This window comes from Tachypleus tridentatus, chromosome 4 (genome assembly GCF_004210375.1).
Source record: "Tachypleus tridentatus isolate NWPU-2018 chromosome 4, ASM421037v1, whole genome shotgun sequence".
Taxonomy (NCBI): domain Eukaryota; kingdom Metazoa; phylum Arthropoda; class Merostomata; order Xiphosura; family Limulidae; genus Tachypleus; species Tachypleus tridentatus.
Genome location: NC_134828.1, coordinates 26,817,341 through 26,843,659, shown reverse-complemented (window position 1 = coordinate 26,843,659; position 26,319 = coordinate 26,817,341). Strand labels below are relative to the sequence as shown.

The 26,319-nt window shown below is 36.0% G+C and overlaps 1 protein-coding gene across 7 annotated transcripts in view; it reads left to right on the top strand.

Moving 5' to 3' along the window:
* LOC143248730 (tyrosine-protein phosphatase Lar-like) overlaps positions 1 to 26,319 on the top strand; it is a 242,986-nt gene that overhangs the window by 60,635 nt on the left and 156,032 nt on the right. For 6 of the 7 annotated variants that reach the window (XM_076497397.1, XM_076497396.1, XM_076497401.1 and 3 more), the window contains exon 2: positions 19,915 to 20,065. In XM_076497397.1, coding sequence (XP_076353512.1) covers positions 19,990 to 20,065 — 76 coding nt within the window. In that variant the 5' untranslated portion in view covers positions 19,915 to 19,989. Of the gene's footprint in view, positions 1 to 5,376; positions 5,400 to 19,914; positions 20,066 to 26,319 lie in introns of those variants that run through there. The other variant, XM_076497398.1, reaches the window with a different exon arrangement.

Sequence of the window (26,319 nt, the reverse complement as noted above, 5' to 3'; positions counted from 1 at the left end):
TGATGTAAACAGTAAAATGGCCCATCGTTTTCTTTTTATAAAAAGGAAAATGGTTCGTAGCTTTATCCACTCTTGTACACAAGAATCATTCATTCGTGTCTAAAAGCAGTAATATTTATTATAGTCCAAGTAGGGACTTGTAGCTTGTGGAAACAGTTTCAACATCGACTTAAAACTTACGCCTGTTTGTTTACTTTCGTACTGATTCCATTGTCACTTTAAGCTACCTAAGTTGTTGTTTTTTTATTCCAATACGCCTTTTCTTTAATCTTGTTGTTGAATACCCATCACAAACATAAATCTGTATAACAGCAACACTGTCCTATGTGTAACAACAATTTAAATAACTACTTAGGTGGTATATGATGCTTTCTCACAAAACCATGACAACCGTTGGATCGGTTTCACTTAGATTAGACGGATGGCTGTTGCTCCTGATATAATTACCACAATGTTATCATTGTAAGCGGCACTATATGTATGATCGTTTTGGCACGTGGAGATCAACATCCCACGTGCTGTGTATATGTTTGTAAGATATGTGTATAGCTTTAGTTATATGGGAAGTCTATAAACACTAGATTGGAAGAACTGCTGAGCGATACTGGAATCGTACTTGGATAGGACTTTGTAACCGCATAAGTTTTATGCATGAGTGCTTGTTGACTAGTATTTGTGTGTGGGGAAGCTTTTTAAAATCCGTATATGTAGATAGCCACGTGAATTTTTCGATTCTTTAGATGTATGTATGTTTTCAGTTCAAGTATAAGACAATGTGTCATAATACAATAGCACATCTATACAAATAAACATTGTAGTAATTCTTATAATTGTTGTTATTCCTCTTGCCTCCATCTCTTCCAGCATTATCTTACATCCTGTATCATATAATGGCCGGTGTTCTAGTTGTGGTTGTGACATTTTGTGGCCAGTCTTCTAACTGTGGCTGTAATTGTAAAATTTGTGGTCGGTGTTTTTACCAGGGATACCACATTTTGGAAATCCATACTGGTATCTCTCAAATATTCTGGAGTTACTCTACGGAATATTTTTTTTTCTTTTCGTGGATTTTCCCCACCTAATAGCTATCTGACAAGTTTTTTTTAATACTTAAAAGGACTCTCAACATGATGGGGAATGCACAGAGAAACCCGCGCGCTTGTGAGAATAACAGCTCGAGCGTTTGATGTACGTCCACCTCAGTTTTAGGAAGAAAATCGAACTTTTCCGTGCACGTGGAGGTCGTTGCTTTCTTTTATTTCTATCCAAGTAAAACTGAATAAAGCAAATGGAAAATCAGTTTTTCGTATACTGAGCGGTCACGTGTGTAATTGGTTTGATGTTGTGTGTCGTAATCACTGATATTTTGCTGCTTACATTCACGCTATTTTTGTCCATGATAAAGCGCAGTTTTCAAACTCTTTAGTGATTTCCTCAAAAAAAAAAAAAATTCAGGAGACATATGTTGAAAATTGAATTCGAGAGTATATTCAGGCAGAGGGACTATATCAGGGGCTACTTAATATAGTTTATATGAGTTATTACTATAATTTGAAACTTAAATTATTCTTTGTTTTATATGGGAATGAAAAGTGCTAGTAATAAGATGGATTAGGGTACCGTAACATAGTTTATTACAGACGAAGATAGGATGAAGTTAACTAACATTAATCCATAGCATAACTTTTTAGTCCTAGATGTACACAAACCTTGTTATTTAAATACGTGGTCTTTTCTAAATGTAATAAAATGTTTTGTTCAAACTGTTTGCTTTCGTTTGTTATTCCTTTAGTGTGTTGTTTCATTGTGACACACAAACACACACACACATTATCAACAAAACGAATTATATTTTACTGTTTTTATTTAAATATTTGCGAATTTTACGTCGATACCTTATTGTTAGTTTATATGTTTGTTTAAAGTTTATTACCCTACCAATTTTGTTACCACCTGACTTCTAACACGAAATGCATGTATATTTAACGTGTGATATATCTAATACTATTCTTTCTATTAATACAATACTATGTATGCGGCATCATTTCTTGGCAAGGTGCCAACTCGATTTCTGTGAAGGAGAATAGAGGGCGTTGTATGGTGGTATCAGTTGTGTGCTGTGAGGGGACTAGCTGTTAGCGTTAGCAGAGTTCCGTCTCATTTGTAACAGCTGGCGAGTCAAAGGCACGAATTGCGCGTCAGCGAAATAGGCAAATGACGGGTTGACAAGAAATCAACTGTTCACATTGTTCAGCCATTTCAAGATACTGGTCAACATTTTGAATGAAGCTTATTTATTTAGGAACTAATTGGAGTACCTATATATATATGTGTGTGTGTGTAACTAGTTGGGGTACCCGTCCTCAGAACAGAAGCTAGGTAAATTCATGATTAATCAAAGGTGATATTGGGACATGAAAAACTGTTTCCCTTATACGTAATTGTAAAAAATGTATAAACGCTCATGAAAACTGCAAAACACAAAATGTGAAACTCCAAATTTGCATGTATCTCCGCATGGACAACCAACCTTCATGTCAGTTGGTAACGATCTGTCAACGGAGAGCGAAGTACTGGTTAAAAAAAAAAGTCCATAAAAGTCGCAAAATTGAAAATCTGTGTGTATCCTTGCATGAACCTGGCTCGGCATGGCCAGGTGGGTTAAGGCGTGAGACTCGTAATCTGAGGGTCGCGGGTTCGAATCTCCGTCGCACCAAACATGCTCGCTCTTTCTGCCGTGGGAGCGTTATAATTCGACGGTCAATCTCACTATTCGTTGGTAAAAGAGTAGCCCAAGAGTTGGGGGTGAGTGGTGATGACTAGCTGCCTTCCCTCTAGTCTTACACTGCTAAATTAGGGACGGTTAACGCAGACAGCCCTTGAGTAGCTTTGCGCGAAACTCAAAACAAACAAACAAGCATGAACCTAATGAACTTAACTACTAGTTTTGGTGAAAATCCATCAACGCCCTGTGAAATAATTACGTGGTCATACAACAGACAGTACTGTTATATTTATATAAATGTATAGAAGCAATGCTTTGCACACCATTGAAGTATTGTATTACCACTGGTGGTACTTATTAATTCTTTATGGTCGTAGGTGGCTAAACCAAGATAAGTATGTGTATTCTGAGGGCTGGAGTGAAATAAACTGGTAGTACGTTACCGAGAGCTTGCGGACATTAGGGGGGGGCGCTTCCCCCCAAATTACTATTAATAGTAGCTTAAAGCAGTTTATATGATTCTTATCACAGGTTTATATGATTATTCTTTCGAGTACCTCTCTACGGTGATAAAGTCAGTAATGAATCAATATTTTACCCAAAACCTACTTTCAAATTAGCAAAGTATTAAAGCTATAAGTTAGGTGCTAATTCCTTTGTACTGAAGATTTGGGGGCATCTAACCACGTTGTTTACAGATATCTGTTTGTAATATATAAATACTTTATTTCAATAAAGGAAATGAACGTCAAAATGTTTTTGGTAATTATAAAAAAACAACAACATGTTTTTCTCATAATTTAAATTGCTTCTTTTATGGCTAAAATATTTGTGTGAGAGCTAGGATAGAGTGTAACCAAGGGAAGTTATGACTGTTGTAAAGTTACTAATGGCCATGAAACGTGTCGTGCCGTCGTTTCAGTTGTGTCCCTTAGAAACTGTTCTTTAACGATTTAACTTCGTTGTTGTTTGTTCTGTGTGCACGTATTAGTTACAAAGTACTGTAATTCTCACTTATAGATACCAAAACTGGCTTGGGTGCCATTAAGGGGTTATGAACATTTGAGAATTACCTGTTTAGACAAGTTGTTAAAGAAAGAGTGGTGAGTTAGACGAGATGTCATAATAGTACACGACCGTTCTTTTGGTGGCACGTGTTTAAATGTTTCACTAAGTTTGTCCGTTTCGAGAGTTTGGGTTTTCATAATTATAGATAGCAATGAAAGCGAGTTTTCACACTTTCTTTCAACAACGAAGAAGGTTCGAGTGTTGCTCTCGAAGCTGAGATATTACGCGCAGCTAGCTACTCAGCTGCAAAGTTATCACTTGTTCTAAGTGAGTTTTTTGGTTTTGTTAATTAGAGGGGGAAAAGTGCCTAAAGAAATTTTCAGAAGTCAAATGTACTGAGGCGTTTTAAGTATTTTCAAGGTCATACAGGTGCTCACGTGTGTGTGTGTGTGCGCTGACTGAATAAAGAAGAGGAAATAGCTATTGTACAGTGATGGAAGAAGGCGGAGCCATTGTTTCTTGCGGTCTTAAGCACTTTCACACTATGCTGCTGCCATCTACCTTCTAATTCATGAAAACGTAATTTAAACGTTTCAGCTACATAAGCAAACCTCAAATAGAACTAATAGGACGATTACGGGTTTTCTGTTAATAATTTTGCACTCATTAGCAGTTACAAGCGCTTTCATCTCGGGGTCGAGAGCGACATTCTTTTGTTATTGAGACGCGATATGATGTGGGGTAGATAAATCGAACTAAATAAATGGGTCTCTTCATCTTGTGTTAAATGAGGGGCATCCCGTCGTTTTAGAGAAAAGAGGTGACCTGGGGCTTCTAAATCGAACGTACCAAGTAATTTTCTTTTGGAAGAAGATTGGAACAAAGATAAGTATGGTGTTTGGAGAATACTTTGTCACACGGGTAATCAGATTATACAATAACCCACTGACAGAGATGCACATGATGTACACAGGAAATGGAACCTAATTATCTTGGTGTGTTGGACTGGTTTAGTGTTTTGTGGGGCCTGCACGTTCACGTGATATTTCGTATATTGGTTTAAAATAGAAGGCTTGTCTGCTGAAGTGTAACAACCGAGACAAACGTTTCTGTAATTTTACTATTAAATATCTGAAGAAGTATTACATCACTAAGCGTAAAATTGTTGACATAAATGAAGTTTCCACATGGTTACCTCCTTCAAATAAACTTTCAAGGTCGAATGATTCAGGACCAGTCGGTTTCTAGGTTGAAACACAAGAGGTTTGTTTTTGAATTTTGCATAAAGCTACTCGAGGGCTATCTGTACTAGCCGTCCCTAATTTAGCAGTGTAAGACTAGAGGGAAGACAGCTAGTCATTACCACCCACCGCTAACTCTTGGGCTACTCTTTTACCAACGAGTAGCGGGATTGATTGTCACATTATAACGCGAGCATGTTTGGTGCGACGGGGATTTGAACCCTCGACCCTCGGATTATGAGTCGAGTGCCACGTGACCATGCCGCAAGAGAAGTCGCATGAAGGAATTTAAAATTTCTTCTCTCGTCTTATATCCGCCACCATGGAAGGTGATGGGAGTTACGTTTTCACCACTGTGTGTGTGTGTGTGTGTGTATGTCAGCGCGTTTTCTCGTAGACGGCTGAATGGATTCGAACAAAATCTGGTAAACATTTGAACTATGACCAAACTTAGAAATGAATAGTTTTTTGTGTGGTCAAGGTTACAGTAAGGCCACAAAATTCAAAAACGGCAGGACAGAGGACGCTTATAATTAATACAGAATACTTGCAACACATTAGGTTGTAGTTCGCAAGATTTATAATAAATTAGGCTGTAATGCACCATATTTACAGCAATATAGGCCATAGTTCACAGAATTTACAACAGATTGATTTGTAGTGCAAAATATTTTTATATATTTACTTTCGCCGGAAATTTCGTGTTCCCTACTCTGTGACGAACCTAGTTTTTCCGCATAGCATTCCAAGAATAATTTGTGTACCACAATAGACTTGTGCACAAAGTATCTTTCATGCACTTGTTTGTCGATCTCTTAAATGCTTTCGAAGGATACAGATCGGTGTTGCAACTAAGTATATACACTTGATAGAGACAGTGTATTTTTAAATCAACCATCTCACATCATACAGATGCCCCCGATATCATACCAACCAGATAACATCATGCACAATGCTAGATGTCCCTGATATCGTATCGACCAGATAACATCATGCACAATGCTACATGTCCCTGATATCGTATCGACCAGATAACATCATGCACAATGCTACATGTTCCTGATATCACACCTCGGTGTGGATTCCTGTACGTGTTGAGGGAACCTCCCAGGGAAGGTTCTGTACTTTGTTTACCTCCTCTGGGATCTAAACCTCCACCCACGTGTTTGTTATGTGTGGTGACCCGTGAAGGGGAGGAGAGGATCCTGCTGGTTGAGGGGTCCAACTCCAACACGCCACTTTGGACTTGAATTCCTGTAGACGGGCGGTCTTGGGGTGCCCCCACCCGAGATCAATCGGCTAGTCAATTTGGGCCAGGGCTAACTGAGTGCCAGCGTAGGACGTCCTTAACAGGTGTAGTAGACATTATGTTTGACACTGGTGTTCAGGTATTGTGCTCACGAAACCATGGCATCGCTGCAGTGACCAGAAGGGTTTAGAAGGGCTTCCTGGCTCACCTAAATCGGTAAAAAAATTACGGTTTGGGGACATTTTAGTGGAAACCGCTTCATCACAACATTCCAAACTCCTCTTGAAATCAAAGGCCATTGGGGATATACCTATTGAGGTTACTCCTCATTCTACTTTGAATTCTTCTAGAGGAGCTATAGTTTAGAGGGATTAAAGACCATTCCTGAGTCAGAGATCCTCGCAGATTTCACCAGCCAAGATGTTACAGCCGTGCGCCGAATTTTTACTCGTATAAACGGGATTATGGAGCCGACAAATGTTCTAATATCGACATTTGCAACATCGGGTCCCCCTACCACAATCAAGACAGGATATCTAAATTGTAAGGTACGGCCATGTACCTCCTAACCTTGTTAGATGTTTTCATTGTCAACGATTTGGTCATTCAAAAACATCTTGCCGTGGTTCCTTAACATGTGCCCGTTGTGCTGGTAATGACCATGATGCTTTTGAATGCCAACTAGAACCGCATTGTATTAACTCTAATGGTCCACATTCTTCCTATTTTACTTTTTGCCCTAAATGGGTAGAAGAGAAAAAAATACAACGTCTCAAGACAGTTCATAATATTACTTATCCAGATGATCGGAAATTACTATTCCCAATTCCATCTTGGACTTATGCTGCTGTAATCCATTCCACTACTACAGAAGGAGTCCAGACAGACCTTTCTCTGCCTCCTACAGAATCCTTAATAGCACATCTTAATCTAGTACCCTTCAAAATCAACAAAGTTAACGAATCAGTATCTACTTCTATCTCTGTCCATGCCACATCTTCCAGTCATTGTCCAACTGCACCTTGTTCAAGCCCAGGTGTTTCCATGGGGTTTTCCTCTCTTGATATCCCAAAAATTAAACAACCCATTCGTTCACGTCCTCAATCACTAGAACGTATGTCTATAAACTCCGACCTGCCTACTCGATCCAGAGCAGAATCACTAGAGAGTTACCGACCCACATCCAGTAAAGAAAAAAAGCGAGGCCACAAGCAGAAGGTCTCCGTGCCGTATTCTCCTCTAAAATAAAGAAAAATGGCCACGCTAATCCAGTGGAACTGTCGAGGTTTTCAATCAAATGTGAATGGTATCAAGGAGTTGATTGACTTTTATAATCCTAAATGTTTTTCTTTACAGGAAACATTTTTAAAACCTACTAATACAGTCAAAATTCGACAATACTCCTTATACCGAAATGACAGGTCATGTGTAGGGCAAGGATATGGGGGAGTAGCACTGCTGGTTGATCAACATGTGCCCACGTGGTCCTTGTCATTGAATACGCCCTCGGAGGCTGTAGCCGTCCGTATCTTTGTGGGTCGTACCATCACTGTTTGTTTTCTGTACCTTATCCCCAGAAAAAAAAAAAATCGTCCCTCAGACCTTGATGCTTTCATTGAGCAACTGCCAACTCCCTTTTTAATTTTAAGGGTTCTTAATGGGCATAATCCCCTCTGGGGTGGTTCTAGTATTAATGTGAGTGGTCGTGCCATAGAGCATATGCTCCTGAATCACAATCTGTCTCTCTTCAATACTGGCTCTTACACTTATTTTCATGCATCCAGTCAGTCATTTACTGCTATAGATTTTTCTATCTGCTTCACTTTGGTTTTTACTTGCTTTTCTTGGGAGGCTAACGTCAATCCAGGGGGTAGTGATAATTTTCCTGTGATATTAAGAGAGATTGGCCGTGGTCAGTGCCACCTGACCCGTGTGCCTCAGTGGAAGTTGAACCAGGCCAACTGGCCCTCTTTCACTGCTCTCTCGGAACTTGATCGTGCCATCTTTTGTAAATCATCGATAGGTGATTGTGTAGCAGCAGTAACTAACTCTATTGTCCAAACACAGCTGCTCTTACATCCCCAAACCTCGACGTCTTTCCCACGGCATTCCCGCCTTTGGTGGAATACTGCTTGTTCTATAACACGTAAAGCTCAAAGACGTGCTTGGGATAAAGTTCGTAGATATCCGACACTTACAAACCGCATTGCATTTCGGCGAGTTAGACGTCAAAGCCAGAATGAATCTTGGATTAAGTATATCTCCGGCATTTCTTCAACCACCAGTTCAAAAGTCATATGGGACAAGATCCGGAAGATGAGTAGGCGGTGTACTTCTGCCCTCCTCTCTACCTTAATATTCAATAGCCATGCATTTGCTGATGCTTAGAACATTGCCAATACTTTTGGTGAATGTTTCTCTCATGCATCTAGCTCTTCAAACTCTTCCCGTTCCTTCTTAGTTATTAAAACACAAGTTGAACATCTGCCTTTTTCCTTTTCGACTGATCATCCCTATGACTACAATTGTCCTCTTACACTGGTGGAACTCAAACTTGCGCTTCATCGGTCTGGCAATACATAAGTTGGACCTGATTATATACATTGAGATACTATGCCACCTTTCTCCTGCCTCTCTTACTTTAACTGTCTTTAACTGGATATGAAAGGACCTGATGCTTGGTGCCAATAGCTTGTACTCTCTATTCTTAAACCTGGGAAGGATCCAAAGATTCCTTCGAATTCCCGTCCCATTGATTTGACGAGTTGTCTCAGTAAGACCTTAGAGAGGACGATTAATGTTCGTCTTGTTTGGTTCCTTGAATCAAACAACCTTCTCTCACCCAATCAGTGTGGGTTCCGAAGACAACGCTCCACGATAGACCACTTAATTCGCCTTGAAACATCAGATAGAGAAGCTTTTTTGGGGCGACAACATATTGTTTCTATTTTTTTATTTAGAGAAAGCTTATGATACAACATGGAGATATGGCATCTTGCGAGACCTTCACTCATACGGATTGCGTGGCAATTTGCCACTTTTTATTAAGCATTTTTAATGAACCGCCGATTCCAGGTTCGCATGGGCTCAACACTTTCCCGTTTTTTCCAACAGTAACTTGGTGTCCCTCAGGGCTGTGTTCTGAGTGTCACACTTTTCACTATAATGATTAATGCCATCAGTAAATAGCTACCCCTACAGTTGTAAATGGTCTTTTCGTTGATGACTTTCACATCTCATGTCAGTCATCAAACATGAGGTTTATTGAGCTGCAACTACAAACTGCAGTCAATCATATACTTAAGTAGACCACAGCAAATGGCTTTCAACTTTCTCTCTCTAAAACTGTTTGTGCACATTTCTGCCACCAACAGGGTATTCATCCAGATCCAGAACTTTGTATTGATGATGATGTACTTCCTGTCGTCCCTGAGGCAATGTTCTTAGGTCTTATATTTGACTGTAAATTAAACTTTATTTCACATATCAAATAACTTCATGTCAAATGTATAAGAGCACTGAACATCCTCCGTGTCCTCTCTTCCACCTCTTGAGGAGCAGATCGATAGTCCGTGGTTAAAATTTATCGTGCTCTTATTCGATCCAAACTTGACTATGGATCTATGGTTTAATCATAACATCAGCGCTGAAAATGCTGGATCCTATCCACCATCAGGGGCTTCGGCTTTGCACTGGGGCCTTTCGTACTTCTCCAGTCCAAAGTTTGTGTGTGTGGAGTCCCATGAACCCCCTTGTATATTCGCCATTTGCAACTGTCTCTTACGTATGCTTCCAAACTTTGATCTTTACCACAGCATCCTACTTGGGGTTGTGTTTTCCATCCTCAGTGGGCCACACTTTTTTATGATAGAAAATCTGCCATTGTTCCTTTTAGCCTTCGTATTAGTGCACAATCAGAAAAATTTGATATATCTTTGAATAGCATAGCAGTATCAACAGTTCGGCCTCTTTCACCATGGCTAATTACTATATCTAACTGTGACCTATCTGTGAGTCATCTAAGGAAGGTCGGTACTCCTGATTGGAAATATCACTCTTTATTTGCTGAACATCTTTCAAACAATCCATCCATTACCATATATACGGATGGTTCAAAATCAGGTGCCTCTGTAGGTTCTGCCATGGTTTATTACAGTTCGGTTGTAAAACATAGAATCTCCTCTACTGTTTCTATGTTCATCACTGCCAATTGCATGCCATTTTTCTTGCCCTGAATCATATTGAAACAATGCAATATACAAATTGTACGATCTGTACTGATTCACTCAGCTGTCTGTTGGCCTTGACATCATTCTTGGATAAAGATAGATGATCGAGAAAGATGGGCCAGTTTTTTTTTTTTGATACCAGGTCATGTTGGTATTCGTGGGAATGAGCTAGCTGACAGAGTGGCAAAGTCCATCTGCTCTGGCTCTATCACCAACGTCCCTGTTCCATACATGGACTATGGTCCAGTTATCAAAACCCGACTGTACACCAGTTGGCAGTCGACCTGGAGTGAGCAACCAAATAATACGCGTTTTCATATCAAGCCTCCTTTAGCTTTTTGTCCATCTTGTTTCTGTAAAGAACAAAGGGAGGAAGTTGTTTTGGCTACACATGGGGTTGGTCAGTTTTTTAACTCGCCACCTCCTTTTATCTGGTACTGATGCACCAATGTGTGGTCTGTGTGGCGCTCTGGTCACAATCGTACATATTTTATTATCATGCCGTCGTTACAACCAAGAACGACGACGCCATTTTAAACATATTTTAAAGGTAGGTTTGCCCTTGACATTAGCCAATGTCATAGGTGATACTGCCCACTTCACTCATGTTTTTACATCTTTAAGAGCCATTGGTCTTTTAAACTTAGTTTAAGGTTTTTATTGGACTATACACTGTTTTAGCATGATTTCTTTTACACATTTTAATTTTATTTTAACCTGAACCCAGGACTGGAAAGGTCAACTTCTGGTGACTGACAGCAAGTTTGAATTTCATGCTTCAGTCTTCCTGGCAGGTCTTAATTTTACATATTTTTACGTTCATTTCCATATACCATTGTAGTATATTACATCTTGTTTGGTACAGATAGCCTTGTAGCTTTGTGTCAATAAACATGATATACCTACCTATCTACCCTGTTATCACACCAGCCAGATGACATCGTATACATGTTTCTAATATCATAACAACCACTTAACAGTACACATCATACTAACCAGATAACATTATACAGAGTATACTTCGTGTTGAAACGTTTTCTTTCTGGCATATGTGATCTGGTGTGGGTCAGTGGTCAGTGTTGCATGTATTACGAGGTTCAAGATTCGAGCTCGCACTATGCTACTAAACACACTCCGTATTGCGTTGTATATATGTAGGCGGTGAGTTTCTCTACCCTTTGCTTATAAGTTGAAAATTAGGGGGTGTCTGTGCCTGAACCTTGGGGTCTATAACTCCTGGTTAGTTAAACCATGGAAATACTAAATACAGTAATAGGCAAATCCAGTGGTAGGTATATGACTAGACTGAACTATCTCGAGCATTGTAATGTAGAATGGTACACATCTTTGACATCATCACAACCAGTTGCAGTTCCTGAGCAGCTGAGTTTTATAGGGGACGTTTGGTATGTTTAGTCGATTTCTGAGGTGCCTTAAAAGTATAACGTACTTATTATTGTACCTGTGGCTAGTGAGGTCTGGTATTAGTGGCTTAAATGTAGAATGTACTTATTATTTTATCTGTGGCTAGTGAGGTATCGTACTGGATGTTATGTGCATACATGTTTTCGCCGTTTTAGGTCTGTAATTTATTTTGATATTTTGTTTCTGCAAGGTAAGAACTAGAATATATATTACATAAGACGGGCCCGACATGGCCAGGTGAGTTAAGGCGTTCGACTCATAATCTGAGGGTCGCAGATTCGAATCCCCATTGCACCAAACACACTCGCTCTTTCAGCCGTGGGAGCGTTATAATGTGACGGTCAATCACACTATTCGTTGGTAAAAGAGTATCCCAAGAGTTGGCGGTGGGTAGTGACGACTAGCTGCCTTCCCTCTAGTCTTACACTGCTAAATTGGAGACGGTTAACGTGTAGCTCTAAGCGAAATTCAAAAACAAACGAAATACATAAGACGTTTTATTTGTTCATTTATCTTTTGTTTCCATGCGGTAACAAAACTTGTTTTAATTTGTCAACGTTGTCAGTCTCTGATATTTCCTGTTTGGTAAAAACTACACATTGGTGGTTTACATCTCATGATATAAAGTGAATATTTTAGTTTAAAAGTACATTCTTCAAGCTTCTTTCACTTTGTGAGATATTTTGTACAAGTACATATCAATATAAGAAGCACGCGAATGCATTTTATTATAACAGAAAAAAATAAGAATCCGTTCTTGAACGAAACGGCGTGATTTGTATGCAAATAAATTTGAAAACGGAAGCAAAACGCCAGGTGTGTTATTTATCCCGAAGCTCGACATGGTAACAAAAAGTGAAGGTCACACCAAGTGGGCAGAAGACCGCTGCCCATCTGTACATCAATTTTTAGGTCGCGAGTAAAAGTCTTTAGCCTTCCGGTCATGTGACACACACATTAATTCACGGAAGCATTTTACTGGGGAGATTTGGTATGTTCAGTGGATTTCTGAGGTTTCAGCGAAAACAACATGCGGTAATAATTATTTTACAGACGAGTTTGGGTATTGTAATGAACCACAAAACAGTTAAAACTCGCCAAACTTCCGTATTCAAGACGAATCTCCCTCTTCCACGGATATTCGAATTTTCTTCTTACAATTCCATAGGTTTTGTTAATAGTGAACATACTGTGTTTCTTGATAAGTTTGTTCAACATATTTAGTGAGTTACATTTAAGTTTTATATAGTGTGACACTGTCGACTGCATAAATTACTATCAGGATGAACCACTGTTGTTCTTGTCTTCAGTTTTTTCTAGGGGAGGCTTTTCTCCCGAACTCCGCTGAGATGGCTTTGCACTTTCAACACTCGTTCGTATTTGTGTGTTTGTCACTTAAATATCTACCACCTCTGGCTTCTCATGTTTTAGTTTAAAGGCCGTGTAACCTCATATCTTTAACTTGTCATATCTCGACTTAAAACCCGTATAACCCTGTAACTTTGAAATCATAATTCTAATTTATTTTTGATGCATTAGTTAGTTTGGTTTGCTTTCGAATTTCGCGAAAAACTACACGAGGGTTACCCACACTAGCCGAACCCGCGACCCTCGGATTACCTCGAGTGCATTAACCACCTGGCCATGCCGAGCCTGTTAGTGACCTGATATGATTTAATTTAAATGAAGTTACCAAGGTAACATTATACTGAGCGTAAATCGCGTCACCGAAGATGATGTCGGATACTTAGTGTGAAACACGTCATCAAGGTCATGTTACACTTGTAATTAGTAAGATATTTATTTCATTGGTTCACAGAATTAACGGCGGTAATTTATGCAGTTAATTATCATTCAATATAAACAAAACGTGTATGTTTCTCTCTCCGTTTTCATTGTCTAGGAACAACATTTCTAATACTTTAGTGACATATTTTGAAATAACTCACTATAGTATATTTTCAGTGTTCATCCGGTCCGTCATGACCAGATGGCTGAGGCACTCGGCTCGTAATCGGAGAATCACGGGTTCGAATCCCAGTCCCACCAAACATGCTCGCCCTTTCAGCCGTGGGGGCGTTATAATGTGACGGTAAATCCCACTATTCGTTGGTAAAAGAGTAGCTCAAGAGTTGTAAGTAGATGGTGATGACTAACTGCCTTCCCTCTAGTCTTATACTGCTAAATTAGGGACGGCTAGCGCAGATAGCCCTTGTGTAGCTTTGCACGAAATTTAAACCAAACCGGTGTTCGTCCACACCCTACGTGTTATAATTATCACGCAGAATCTGCACACAGAAAATATCACCGTATTTCATAAATGTATTGTGTATAATACATGTTCTAAAGCTGTCGACTTAAATGTTCCTGGACTCCAAGTAACTAAATCTTTCACATAAAGATTAACAGACAGAACGTACACTGATCATGGATGTCTTGGCGAAAAACTCTCCCCTCTCAAATACTAAAGTTTTACACGAGTATAAACACTTTATTGAAGTGTGTATGTATATATATATATATATATATGTATGTGTGTGGTAAACACTTTTCTGTTCTCTCTTAAATCACAACAGATAAATTAATTGACGGTAGGATAATGATAAACGATCAATAAATGTACAGAAATTTTCCGTCTGTCTGGTTTAACAAACTGTTGTAAGTAAGTTGTTTTAATCAATTTCGAAATAATTTAGTACCTAAATCGGATGATTCACATCCCCACCCACCCCTAAAAGATCAAGTTCAAATAATCGGCGAACGGTTTGCTCTTTACAACTAATTCGGTTTTTATAACGTGAAACCGACGTCTAGCGAAAGTGACGTTTAATGCCGCGCGTAGCGGAGGTATCTCTGCTCTTCGCTTCTATTCAGTGGACCTGCGTGGGGAAAGACGCTCTCGTTGACGTCGTGCAAGCATGGAATAAATATCTCGCACGGAGATTTATAAACTATTTTAATGAAAATTGTGCAAGAATACAAATTCCTAATAACATTATTTTGTTTCTTTTTACTGGCTTTAAACCACACGGAGAGGTTCAGTAGTTTTATGATACACGCAACTTCTATCTTCGAACAACACAGAGAGGTTCATTGGTTTTTATAATACATACAACTTCTATTAAAAAAACAAACAACAACAACAACACATTCACATGGATGACAAGTTACCCGAAAAGGTGCCTCGTATTGAAACCTCTTCTGTTTAGCATGTGTGATCGGATGTGGCCTAGTGGTTAGTGTGCCGGGTTGCGTGTATTATAAGGTTCAAGATTCGAGCTCGCTATATGCTACTAAACACGTTTCATATTACGTTATAGATATGTAGACGGTGAGTGTCTCTTACTGTTTCCCTTCCCTCTGCTCAGGAGTTGAAAATAGGGGTGGTTGTGCCTGAACATTGTGGTCTATAACTCCTGTTTAGTTAAACCATAGAAATACTGAAAACAGTATTGGCAAATTCAGTGGCAGGTATATGACTAGAATGTATAATCTCAAGCATTTTACTGTATTATATACTGTTGTGGTTTATAATTCTGAAAATACGAAACGTTCAAAAATAAAAACTTTCGTTATATCTCAGGGTCGAAAACAAAACTAATGTTTAAAAGTGTGAATATACATAATTTTAGTACAAAGAGATTATTTTAGTTTTTTAATTATGTTGCTGGAAATTGCTTTACTTGTATGAAATTGATGTCATGGAAGTTCAAAATAGCAGAACATTAGGCTGAAAAGTATTCATTATTTATTATGTGAAATGATTGTTATAAGTATTTAACACTGAAAATAAATATTATAAAGGCTTAACTGAGTAAGCCAGATACATTTTCTCATTTTAATGTAATACAAATTTTGAAAATATCATGGTCAACTTTTTTGTTTCTTTATGTTTCAATCCATTAAAGGGGAATTTTCTATTAATTAATGATTACCGTTTTAGGTTCAATTTAATCGCCCGGATTTAACTCTAAATTATTTTTTAAACAGTGAATTAATTAATTTCCTTATCAGTAATTAGGCTTTACATTTTCATTCTTCCGTCTTCTCAAACGTTGATATTTTAACTGTTAACGAATAGGCGTACTAATACTTTCTGTTCGACCCTATACAACAGGACAAACAAACGTAAACTTAATAACTGACATAAAAACGCTTATTCAATTAGACACTTTATCGAAAACACCTTAGCATTACTTTCTTGCTTTTGAGGCAAATGTAGTTAAAACCACATAGACGACGAAAATATCAAAATTAAATAATAGGTTAAACAATCGCAAAATTGGCCATTGTTCAACAATTTTGGTTTTGTTCAACAATATGCATTGTTGCTTAACAACAGAATTATTACCTGATTGTAATTAGAAAATGTAGTTAAAATCACATAGGCGACGAAAATATTAAAATTGAATAATAGGGTAAGCAGTCGCCAAGCTCTAAACGTCATCCTTCTTTAAATAAAAATATAAAATACACTTGGAGATTGTTCAACCGGTGATTCAATTTTGAACATTACGTCTACTAAGTTGTCTACTTGTGTGTTTATGTTGAGTGATCGATATTCGTGTTGATTTGTTAACAGGTTTGTTTTCATTCTTTCTTTATATATTTTTATAATTGCGGTAATATAACAGCAAAATAGTTTAATTCAGAAGTTTTATTACGTTATGTTGTAGCTAAATGCTAGATAAAATTAATCAAGTAGTGTTTCAGCTGAGCTTTACGTTACCTTCAGGTATTAGGCCTAATGGTTAAATTAGATTACAAATAGGCCAACTATGGAGTCAGTTTTTAAAATGTTTTAAGTGGTGAATAAATGTTGTTTATTAATTATTATTTTAGAATTTTAATACATGTATTATTTACTTGGCCTTAAGACATTAAGAAAAATGAACGTTTATTACTACCAAATACGTTTTATTCTTCGTAGAGTCGAAAGAACTGAAAATTTGTGTCGGAATGACTGCACTGTGTTTGCTGTTCCTGACTATAATAAAGTGAAAAGGCACAAGAGTGCTATTTAATTATTTTTCAGAGTGTTCACAATGACGATTCATTTTTCTTCTAAGTTTTAATTAAAATTGTGGTGGTTTGAAGAATTACTTCGAGACTTATGAAATAATGAAGAGAAGATTTGATTTGGATGTGTAAAAAAAAATAATTTTATTTAAATTCTATAATTTTCATGAATCATTCAGCTGTGGTTTCCTGTCATTCCGGGCGGGCTTTTTAGTATAAAACTGCACATTTAATGAGATGTTATTAGTTTGAACGGATGGAGTTACTGTAGTTGTGTGTCTCTACATCAGTGATTATATTATTGAGGTAGATCGGGTGGAGTTACTGTAGTTGTGTGTGTCTACATCAGTGATTATATTATATTATTGAGGTAGATCGGGTGGAGTTATTGTAGTTGTGTGTGTCTACATCAGTGATTATATTATTGAGGAAGATCGGGTGGAGTTACTGTAGTTGTGTGTGTCTACATCAGTGTTGATATACCATGTTAGATTGGGTCAAGTTTCTAATTCATTAAAAGATTAACTATGTTTGAAACGGTGAGCTACTGTTTCATAATCCTGGTTGGAGAACGTTTTTCGGGAAGAGAACTAACTAAAACGGATAGCGAACAGTTTCCCCACAAAACTACATGCCGCGTTTATTCCGCCTGTCTTTTACTGGAGCCAGCTGACACGGTGACGGTAACCATGGAAACAGAGCTAATAAGCCGATTGAAGCGTTATTGAACAAGCAGGCATTGGCAGTTAGTGATAACGTCGAATCTGCATCTTGCACCGTGTTGTGACCCCCCACTCCACCCCTCCCTTACTTTTGCCTGGAGCTACACGTTCACCACCTTGCTAACTTCACTGTCTTATACGGTGGTCATTGTTAAGATACTCGAAGCTGGAGGTTACGGTTTTTTGTTAGTGTGTTGTCGTTTCTTTTGTCTGGTTGTGTATAATATATACTTTTATGCTTGTTTAAAGACACTTGACTTGTGTAAGCAAATTGGTAATTAAATATTTATTGTTAGGTATGGTATTATTAGGTGCTTATTTCAACCTAGCGTAAACCATCGGTGACTCAGACTTGCAATTCGAAAAATCTCGTATCGATACCCGTGAGGAATATCGCTTGGATATCCATTATGTAGCGTTTTTCTCAGCCACAAACACAATATCAAAATTAATAATTAACCAACTATATCATTAGCTTAAACTTCTATATCGAAGTTTTAAAGTAATACAATATTTATCGAGGTTGTTGAATGATTTTTCTGTAATATACATGAATTTTATGTATTGAATGAAAACAGTTTTCGCAGAAATTAGTCTTTTTAATGTTCAACAAAGATTTTTCAAATAATTTTAAACCTAATCTTGTATCATATTTATTTCAAATCTGTTGTGTTGTTTTGCATACCAGTAATGATATAATTTTTTCCATCTCGTGGTTGTGTGGGGAATTGATGTCGTGACATCCTGAAAACGTAAGAGAATCACGTAGTTGATCCTATTGTAAAAATAAGATAAAATGAAAACCTTTACCAGGTTCTAGACTTTTCAATCGATTAGGTGGGGTTTATAAGAAGTATTGCCATCTAGTGACTTAATGGTAAACTACTGAAAATGATTATACTGGTAATATAATATATTGTGGTTTAATAAGTTGTTTAGGAGTGTTTTTTAGTTGTAAAATCAGTCATTAATAGTATTTATTTTAACTATATTTGTGTTTGAGTTCCCTTCAACTGAGAAGTTTGGTCATTTATTGTTTTTCTTTTCTCAAGATTATTAATTTATCTTCTCATACTAAAGGCATCATCCCATTATTGGTTGTTTTTTCTTTTGCTACACCTTTTTTGTACTAAAGTTAAGCTCTGTTTTTTTTTCTCCCACAGATAAATCATATCTGCCAACAAACAGAACATTTGGTTGATGATTTTTTTCACAGATAAATCACTTCTGTTGACAAATAGAACATCTGGTTGATGTTTATTTTCCACAGATAAATCACTTCTGTCAACAAACAGAATATCTGGTTGATGCTTTTTTTTCCACAGATAAATCACTTCTGTCAACAAACAGAATATCTGGTTGATGCTTTTTTTTCCACAGATAAATCACTTCTGTCAACAAACAGAATATCTGGTTGATGCTTTTTTTTCCACAGATAAATCACTTCTGTCAACAAACAGAATATCTGGTTGATGCTTTTTTTTCTGCAGATAAATCACTTCTGTCAACAAATAAAACATCTGTTTGTTTTTTTTTCCCCACAGATAAATCACTTTTCAGCTGTGTATAGCCCAGTGATTACCTTGTCCTGACTGTACTTGAAGGTTTATGGTTTGCATCCATTGATACAAAAATGTATTCTGTACTTTGAGGCTGTCACTATGAGAGTGACAGTCAATTTCCACTATTTTATCAGACAAGAGTAACTGAAAAAATTAGCAGTTAGAATTAGAAACTGTTATACAAGAATATCTTTTGTGCAACTTTGTACCAAAAATGTAAAACAGCCATTTCTACTGAGATATTAAATGTTATATTTTGTGGTGTATACAGTGCCTATGTTTTTTTTACTGTACGTGTATCAAGCAAATGAGATAAAATTAGCACACTAGTGATAACTAGAAAATATGTTACAGATTTTTCAGATAAGTTATTCTAGATGAGATTTAACATGTCATGTTAAGATGCATGTCCCACAACTAACTTAGTCATTTGTGGATTGAAGGAGCTTTAAAAAGATGGTATCTCGTTCAGAATATTATGTCTACCATATATTAGTTTTTCTTCACATAAGTGAACAAGGCTTGCTGAGAGTTTAATTTTTAAAAAGAAAGATTTCCAGTACAAGTGTGTATGAACAAAACTATTTTGATCTGTTTTGTTTTTTTTAATTTTTCTAACATGTTATAGGTATAATGTGTAATGTAGTTTTATTTTATATTATTTTCCATTACTAGAATAACCTTAATGTTTGAAATTATTATAAAATAAAGTTGTTTTTTTGTATGTTTTTCAGGTAAATTAGGTGAAGTGGATGATAAATACTACAGTTATTTAATATTTTCCAAGTCTGTGAAGACCAAACACATGTATGGTGTTGCAGAGAAATATTGCTGTGCCTAGAGAAGACAGAGTTACTTGTTTGAAAAATTTAATATATATTCTTGGTAAGAAAACATTTTGGTTATTTCTAAGTCTTAATAAGAAATCTTGAGGAATAGAATAACATCAACTCTTTGATAACAAAACGTGTTGTTAATATAGAGTTCTTGGTTTTATGTGTTATTAATGTACAATTCTAAGGTTAGAGTAACCTGGTTCTTTACTATTTGACTTGTACCTTATTGATTCTGAGATTTTGTCTTATTCCAACTTGAATAAAGGCCCTTAGAAACAAAACAAAAAGAATTGCACCGAATGGCCTGACTCAGTGTATTTTAATACTAGCAGCTGATGCTAAGACCTTTCTCACCACCAACAACAAAAAGTCAGTTTGAAAACTCATTAATTCCACTAGGCATTCTACTGTGGTAAGAAAATTGATGAATCTGGTGGTTTCACTTGTGAACATGACAAAATTTTGTTTTCAAGTTCTTTAAGATCATGAAATACCGTAGACTGTGTGTAAAATGTTAACACGTATTATATCCCAGATCAAGTGTTTCTTAAGATAAAATAAATTATTCAAATAATTTTGTCTATGCAAGATTTATTTTTTATATGAAGGTTTCTACTTAAAACCTTACTTAAGGGCTAGAAATGTGAAATAGTTACAATGTGTGGAGAATAAACTTAATCCATTGTCTGTAGAGTATTGGTAGAAATCTTTCAAAATATAATTTAGAAGGATACAACTCCCAAATAAAGGTTTAAATATATCCGTAACTTTGTGCTGTGGTTTTAAACACAAAAGTGTTTATAAAACGAACAAAGGGTAAATAATAGGAAAGCAAATAACAATTTATAAGCATAAGAAAATATGCTTATAAATTGTTGTTTGCCTGTTTATTATCTCCGCTCAGTTTTGAATTTCATTACTAATATTAACCTTTACAAAACTACGTTTCTTTAATCAATTATCCTTGTGCTTCATTCCCTTAATAAAAAGTGCCGTTTCGAGTATAAAGAATTGTCATATTTTAAGCATTTTGCATAATTACAAATATGTATGGAATACAAGCTAATATTTACATAAACGTGAATCTATTATATAATTTATTTAAATATAAGTACACATTTAAAAGAGAATGCAGTGACTAAATGTTCAAGATTACTATAGGTGATATTTGTGCTCTTTTAAAAAGGTAAGTATAATTCATAAAAAAAATGTGCTTAACAACAACGCTACACAATATATATGTAAAAACGGCTCGTTTGGGTTGAGAAAATATTTTACGTAGAGGAGAGAACAACGTTTCGACCTTCTTCGGTCATCGTCAGGTTCACGACATCACTGATTAAAGCTACACAATGACCTATCTTCATTCTGCCCATCATGAGTGTGATATTGTGAATATGTCGCAACTGTTCTGGACTCTATTCTGTATACATTAAACAAAGTAAAATATATTTCTTCAAAGAGCGACACGAGTGTGTGTATAACTTGTTTATATAAAAGCTGTAAGCGACCCTAATAACGCCTTTATAAACCTGTATAAGCCGGAAACTGCATAGGGCGGGAACCTGTACAAGCCGAAAATATCAAAATTCTGCAGCATTATTTCAAGATTTCTCTTATAAAACGCCATCTATATGGCGGAAACTGCGTAACGCGGACGGAAAACTATCTTTCACCTACTTCATCTATCAACAAGTAGGATTAGAACCAGAGTAAAGCAGAAAAAATGTTTTAGATTAAATATTAATTTATTATTTAATTAATAATTTCTTTAAATATTAATAAATTTTCGGACATTTTGTTACAGTAAGTATTGGTTAAATATATTCTGTTCTTTTTTCTACTGTCATTATTTTTGGAGTTAACTTAGATTAATGATTTATAGAAATTTACCGGTGTTTTAAGTACAAAATTCTACTCTAAATAATTCTTACAAAAAAATAAATTATCTTACTTAATTTTAAAATTTAGGGAAAATTTTCTAAATACCCTCATTTTTTAAAGTTGTTTGTTATGACGATTCTAGTGAAATCCAAACTCTAATTGAAAAGATTGATGCAGATGATTCTATGAACGCGGAAAGTTTTGTGAACGTTGAAAAAAAATGTTTTAACAGAAACTGATGAAACTGATTTAAAATCTATAATAGAATCGCAAGATGGTAACAGTGTTAGAGATTCAGAAGATTAACAAAATGGAAAAGATAGTGAGGAAATAGTAATTCCTGCTTCATCGCAAGTGTTAACTTATATTGACGCTATCAAATTGTATGCACAAATGAAGAGGGAAAATGAACTTCATGAAAAGGGCACAGATTGGCTTTCCCTTTTAACCTCATGAGAAAGCCCATTAAAAAGCGAAACAGTTGAAATTAGACACTTTCTTCAAATAAATTTCATTAAGATTTTGTGTACTTGTATATATTTTGAATGTCTATTTTTGTTGTTATTCTAATAAATATAGCATAAACAATATAATAACTTTATTCACAAACGTCTTACTTCCTTTTAGTCAAGCGAGTATAATGTTCGGCTCAAAAATTATACAGGGTGAGCCAAAAGTAGCTGGACAGCATTTGGAATAGGTTTATGTATCGGTTATATTAATGCAATTGTATATTATAACTATGTTGCAATTTTTTCTTTTGGGGAGTACTCAAGGAAAAAGTTTATAGTCAAAAACCAAGTGTCGGTGATTTAAAAAATTACATAAGAGATGCATTTCAAGAAATTAATGCCCAGTGATTTGTGCAAAAATGGTTGTCGAAGCGGAAGAGGTAGACTTCAAAGCTGTGTAAATCAAGAAGGAAAACAATTTGAGCATTTGCGTTAATAAATAACATTTTATTTTCATTAATATAATTGTCTTATTACATATAGTTGTACGTATACGTGATCTCTAAATAAATGTTTTTTTACTGTCCACCTACTTTTGACTCACCCTGTATATAATTAAGGAAATGCATGGTTAGTGCCTAAGACCGAAAAAACTGCTAAAGCCAGAAATTTTACTCGGTCTCGTACGATTTGACTTTAGGCAGGTTTTACTGTATTGTAATAGTGTTAAAAATTCAAAAGAAGTGTACATAAAACCATACTAGATGGCAGCACAAACGGGTTTTTAAAATGAAATTTATTATTAAACCTTGCAGTTAGAACAACATAGAGAAGCTAAGCACGATCCTAGCCTGTCACGGTGGAGACCGGAGTTCGATTTTTTAAGTGTTTTTACCAAAGATATGTTTGTGAAAATAGTTTCGTTTCTAGTCCGAGTGCGAAGTGATTTTTGTTTCAATTAAAAACTATTCTTCGCCCCCAAAATCTCAAATATTATTTGTGTTATCTCTGAAACTTTCCATACACATTTTAAACGTTTTTCAGTTGGACTATATATTTTCTGTTAATTCATCTACTCCAAATATGAGGTCTGTATGTGAATTAAACTGACCTAATAACCACCATAAAAATTAGGAAATTTGTTTTTGTTCTAGAAAGACTATATATATATAACAAAAATGCAAATATTTAGTCTAAATAACTTAAACCTCAAACATTACACATTTATATATGTTTGTTATATAGACCTTTGGTAAAGTACAATCACATTTCAGTTATTATACATTATTTATGTATATTAGTTATTAATATTTACAAACACGTTTCCAAAGTTATTTTTCTTAAAACGTATAATAATAAGTGTAGCAAGTAATTTTCTTTTAGTTACGAATACCTTTTTACTCGTTTGTTGCTTGTCGTAAGTTGCTAAGCCTTTTCAAATTTCGCACGTGGAGGATGTAAAACGAAATAAGTAGCCAAAAAAAATCAAATAGTTGTATCGATACCACAGAAATCCTCTATAACTAAACTGTATTTTGTCTAAAAATATGCAATTTCCATCACATTAAAGACAACCTACCTCCTTGAAATCTTTGTTCAAAAGAACAAGAGGGCTTTTGAACACTTTAAAATTACTAAGAAAGTGTCTACGGGGACATTCTAAACGTTTTGTTGGTTTTTCACGTGTCATATATTGAAGTAAGAGTGTATAAGGGAACGTTTTCGAAAATAAAGACGTTAGAGGGTCCGTTGTGTTTAATGCAGCGCATAAGGAATATCTCGGTGTATAGGAAGGATGCGAGGCTCTTATTTTACATTCTAGCTTGTCAGTATCGATAATTTGAGTTCCTAATTTGTACAAAACTATAGACAGACTTAGTATTTTGACACCACAAACATCTAATTTGTGCTGTACTCAACATACTACCTGATTCACGACAGTGTTCTTTTAATATTTACTCTTAAAAATTAATTGGTATATAACGATAAAACTTGAATTATAACCTATAATTTAATACTAAACTTACTGGCATAAATTCATGAAACAATTGTGGATTGCAAGTCAACAAACGCGTTGACATGGTTTTTGAACCGTGACTTTTCACTACAGGGTTAATTCCGCGAGAATAGTGAAGGGAAACGCCAAGTTTCTGACCACCCCTGATTATGTTTCAAACTTTCTCGAGGCCTGAAAATTTTAAAATCAAAATTATTACCAATTATTGTTGTAGCTTGTTTTACCGCAGTAGAACTAACAGCTCACTGCTACATACATACAGACATGTAGCGAGGCTTAAAAATTAAAACGCCTTAATATATATTGAAATATATTAATATTCATATGTGTTTGATTATACAAGTTTTGATAAGATGTATAAACATTTGACAAAACGAAGATAAAATGGTAGTTCATTTGCATTATTAATTGTACAGCTGTTACCAGTTCAATCCATAACGTGAGTCATAAAGAACGAGGCTACGAAAATCTTTTTTTTTTTCTTTAAGTTTGAACTGGGTTAAAATAGTTATGACAAACTTTCGTACCTCGCTTTTATATTTTACCTGGTTTGTTGTTTGCAAGATGACAAAGAAATTTTTTAATGTGTTTATAACATTCTGTTGGTTTGCGTATCTGTATGACATAAAATACGCGAACTATGATAAATACTTCATAGTACACCTTTTTTTCAGTAGACTGGTGTTTACATGTAATCGCTTCTTCTTTGTGAGTATTTGGGTATGTTGGAAATTTTGATATCCAGGAGGGTCAGGTGCGAAAGACCTAATTTGTTTGTTTTGAATTTCGCGCAAAGCTACTCGAGGGATATCTGCGCTAGCCGTCTCTAATTTAGCAATGTAAGAGTATAGAAAAGGCAACTAGTTATCACCACCCACCGCCAACTCTTGAGCTACTCTTTTACCAATGAATAGTGGGATTGACTGTACAATTATAACGCCCCCACGCCTGAAAGGGTGAGCATGTTTGGTGTGACGGCGATTCGAATCCGCGATCCTCGGATTACGAGTCGATTGCCTTGACCACCTGGCCATGTCGGGCCGGATTCATGTTGAAACTAAGGGCTAGCTGACTTTTGAAGTTTTCTCCACGTTTTTTATCTTTAATTCTCCAACATTTCACTAACAGTTGGTAGTAAATTCACTTAAGTTAGTTATTTCATAGTAGTAACAGAAATTATGTTTTTATAAAAAGTTTTTCGAAAGTAGAAAATAAAGCTTTTGTTACTTTTGTTGTTGACCATGTATAGTACTAGTTCATTTACTTCTCAAGAGATGGCACTACATCTTTAACCATTGATGTTGATTGTAGGAATTCGTTTCCGTCAGAAATGTGTATACTTTGTACTTTCGTGTTTTCGAGAAACAGTTAAAATAGTTGAGATGAACTATTTGTCGAAGATTCAGATGTGTTATTTTAAATGTCAGTATATGACTACTGTACAATCGAAGAACACAGGACCTCCTTACTACGACTCTCCCCATGTGACATATGGAATATAATAACCTTTGGGCATCAATATTCTTTATATATTATCTCGAGAAGAAACTGTAGATACACTTAATTACGAGGGAAACGTAACTTTAGCGATCAAGTGCGTGAGAGAGAGAATTGAATTTTCTCTTCACATATGGAGTAACCTAGTAAGCGGGATAAGTCACGGTATATGGTAATATCGATAACAGTTGGTATTGAAGAAACACGTTTTACCAAGATCGTGCTCGTGAATGCACATTGTTGCACGTGATTTATAGCCTTCGTGACATCACTTCCTTTGATGATGATATTAAAGATCTTACAAACCTTGAAATGCTCTTAAGTAGAGGTGAACTTTCCGAGTTTTTTTTTTTATTTTCATTTCAAAATTGACAATTTCTGAAAATGGTAGAAACTACCAGTGTTTACTGTTATTGGTTGAATTTTGGTATTTCTGAAGGAGAAACAACGTTT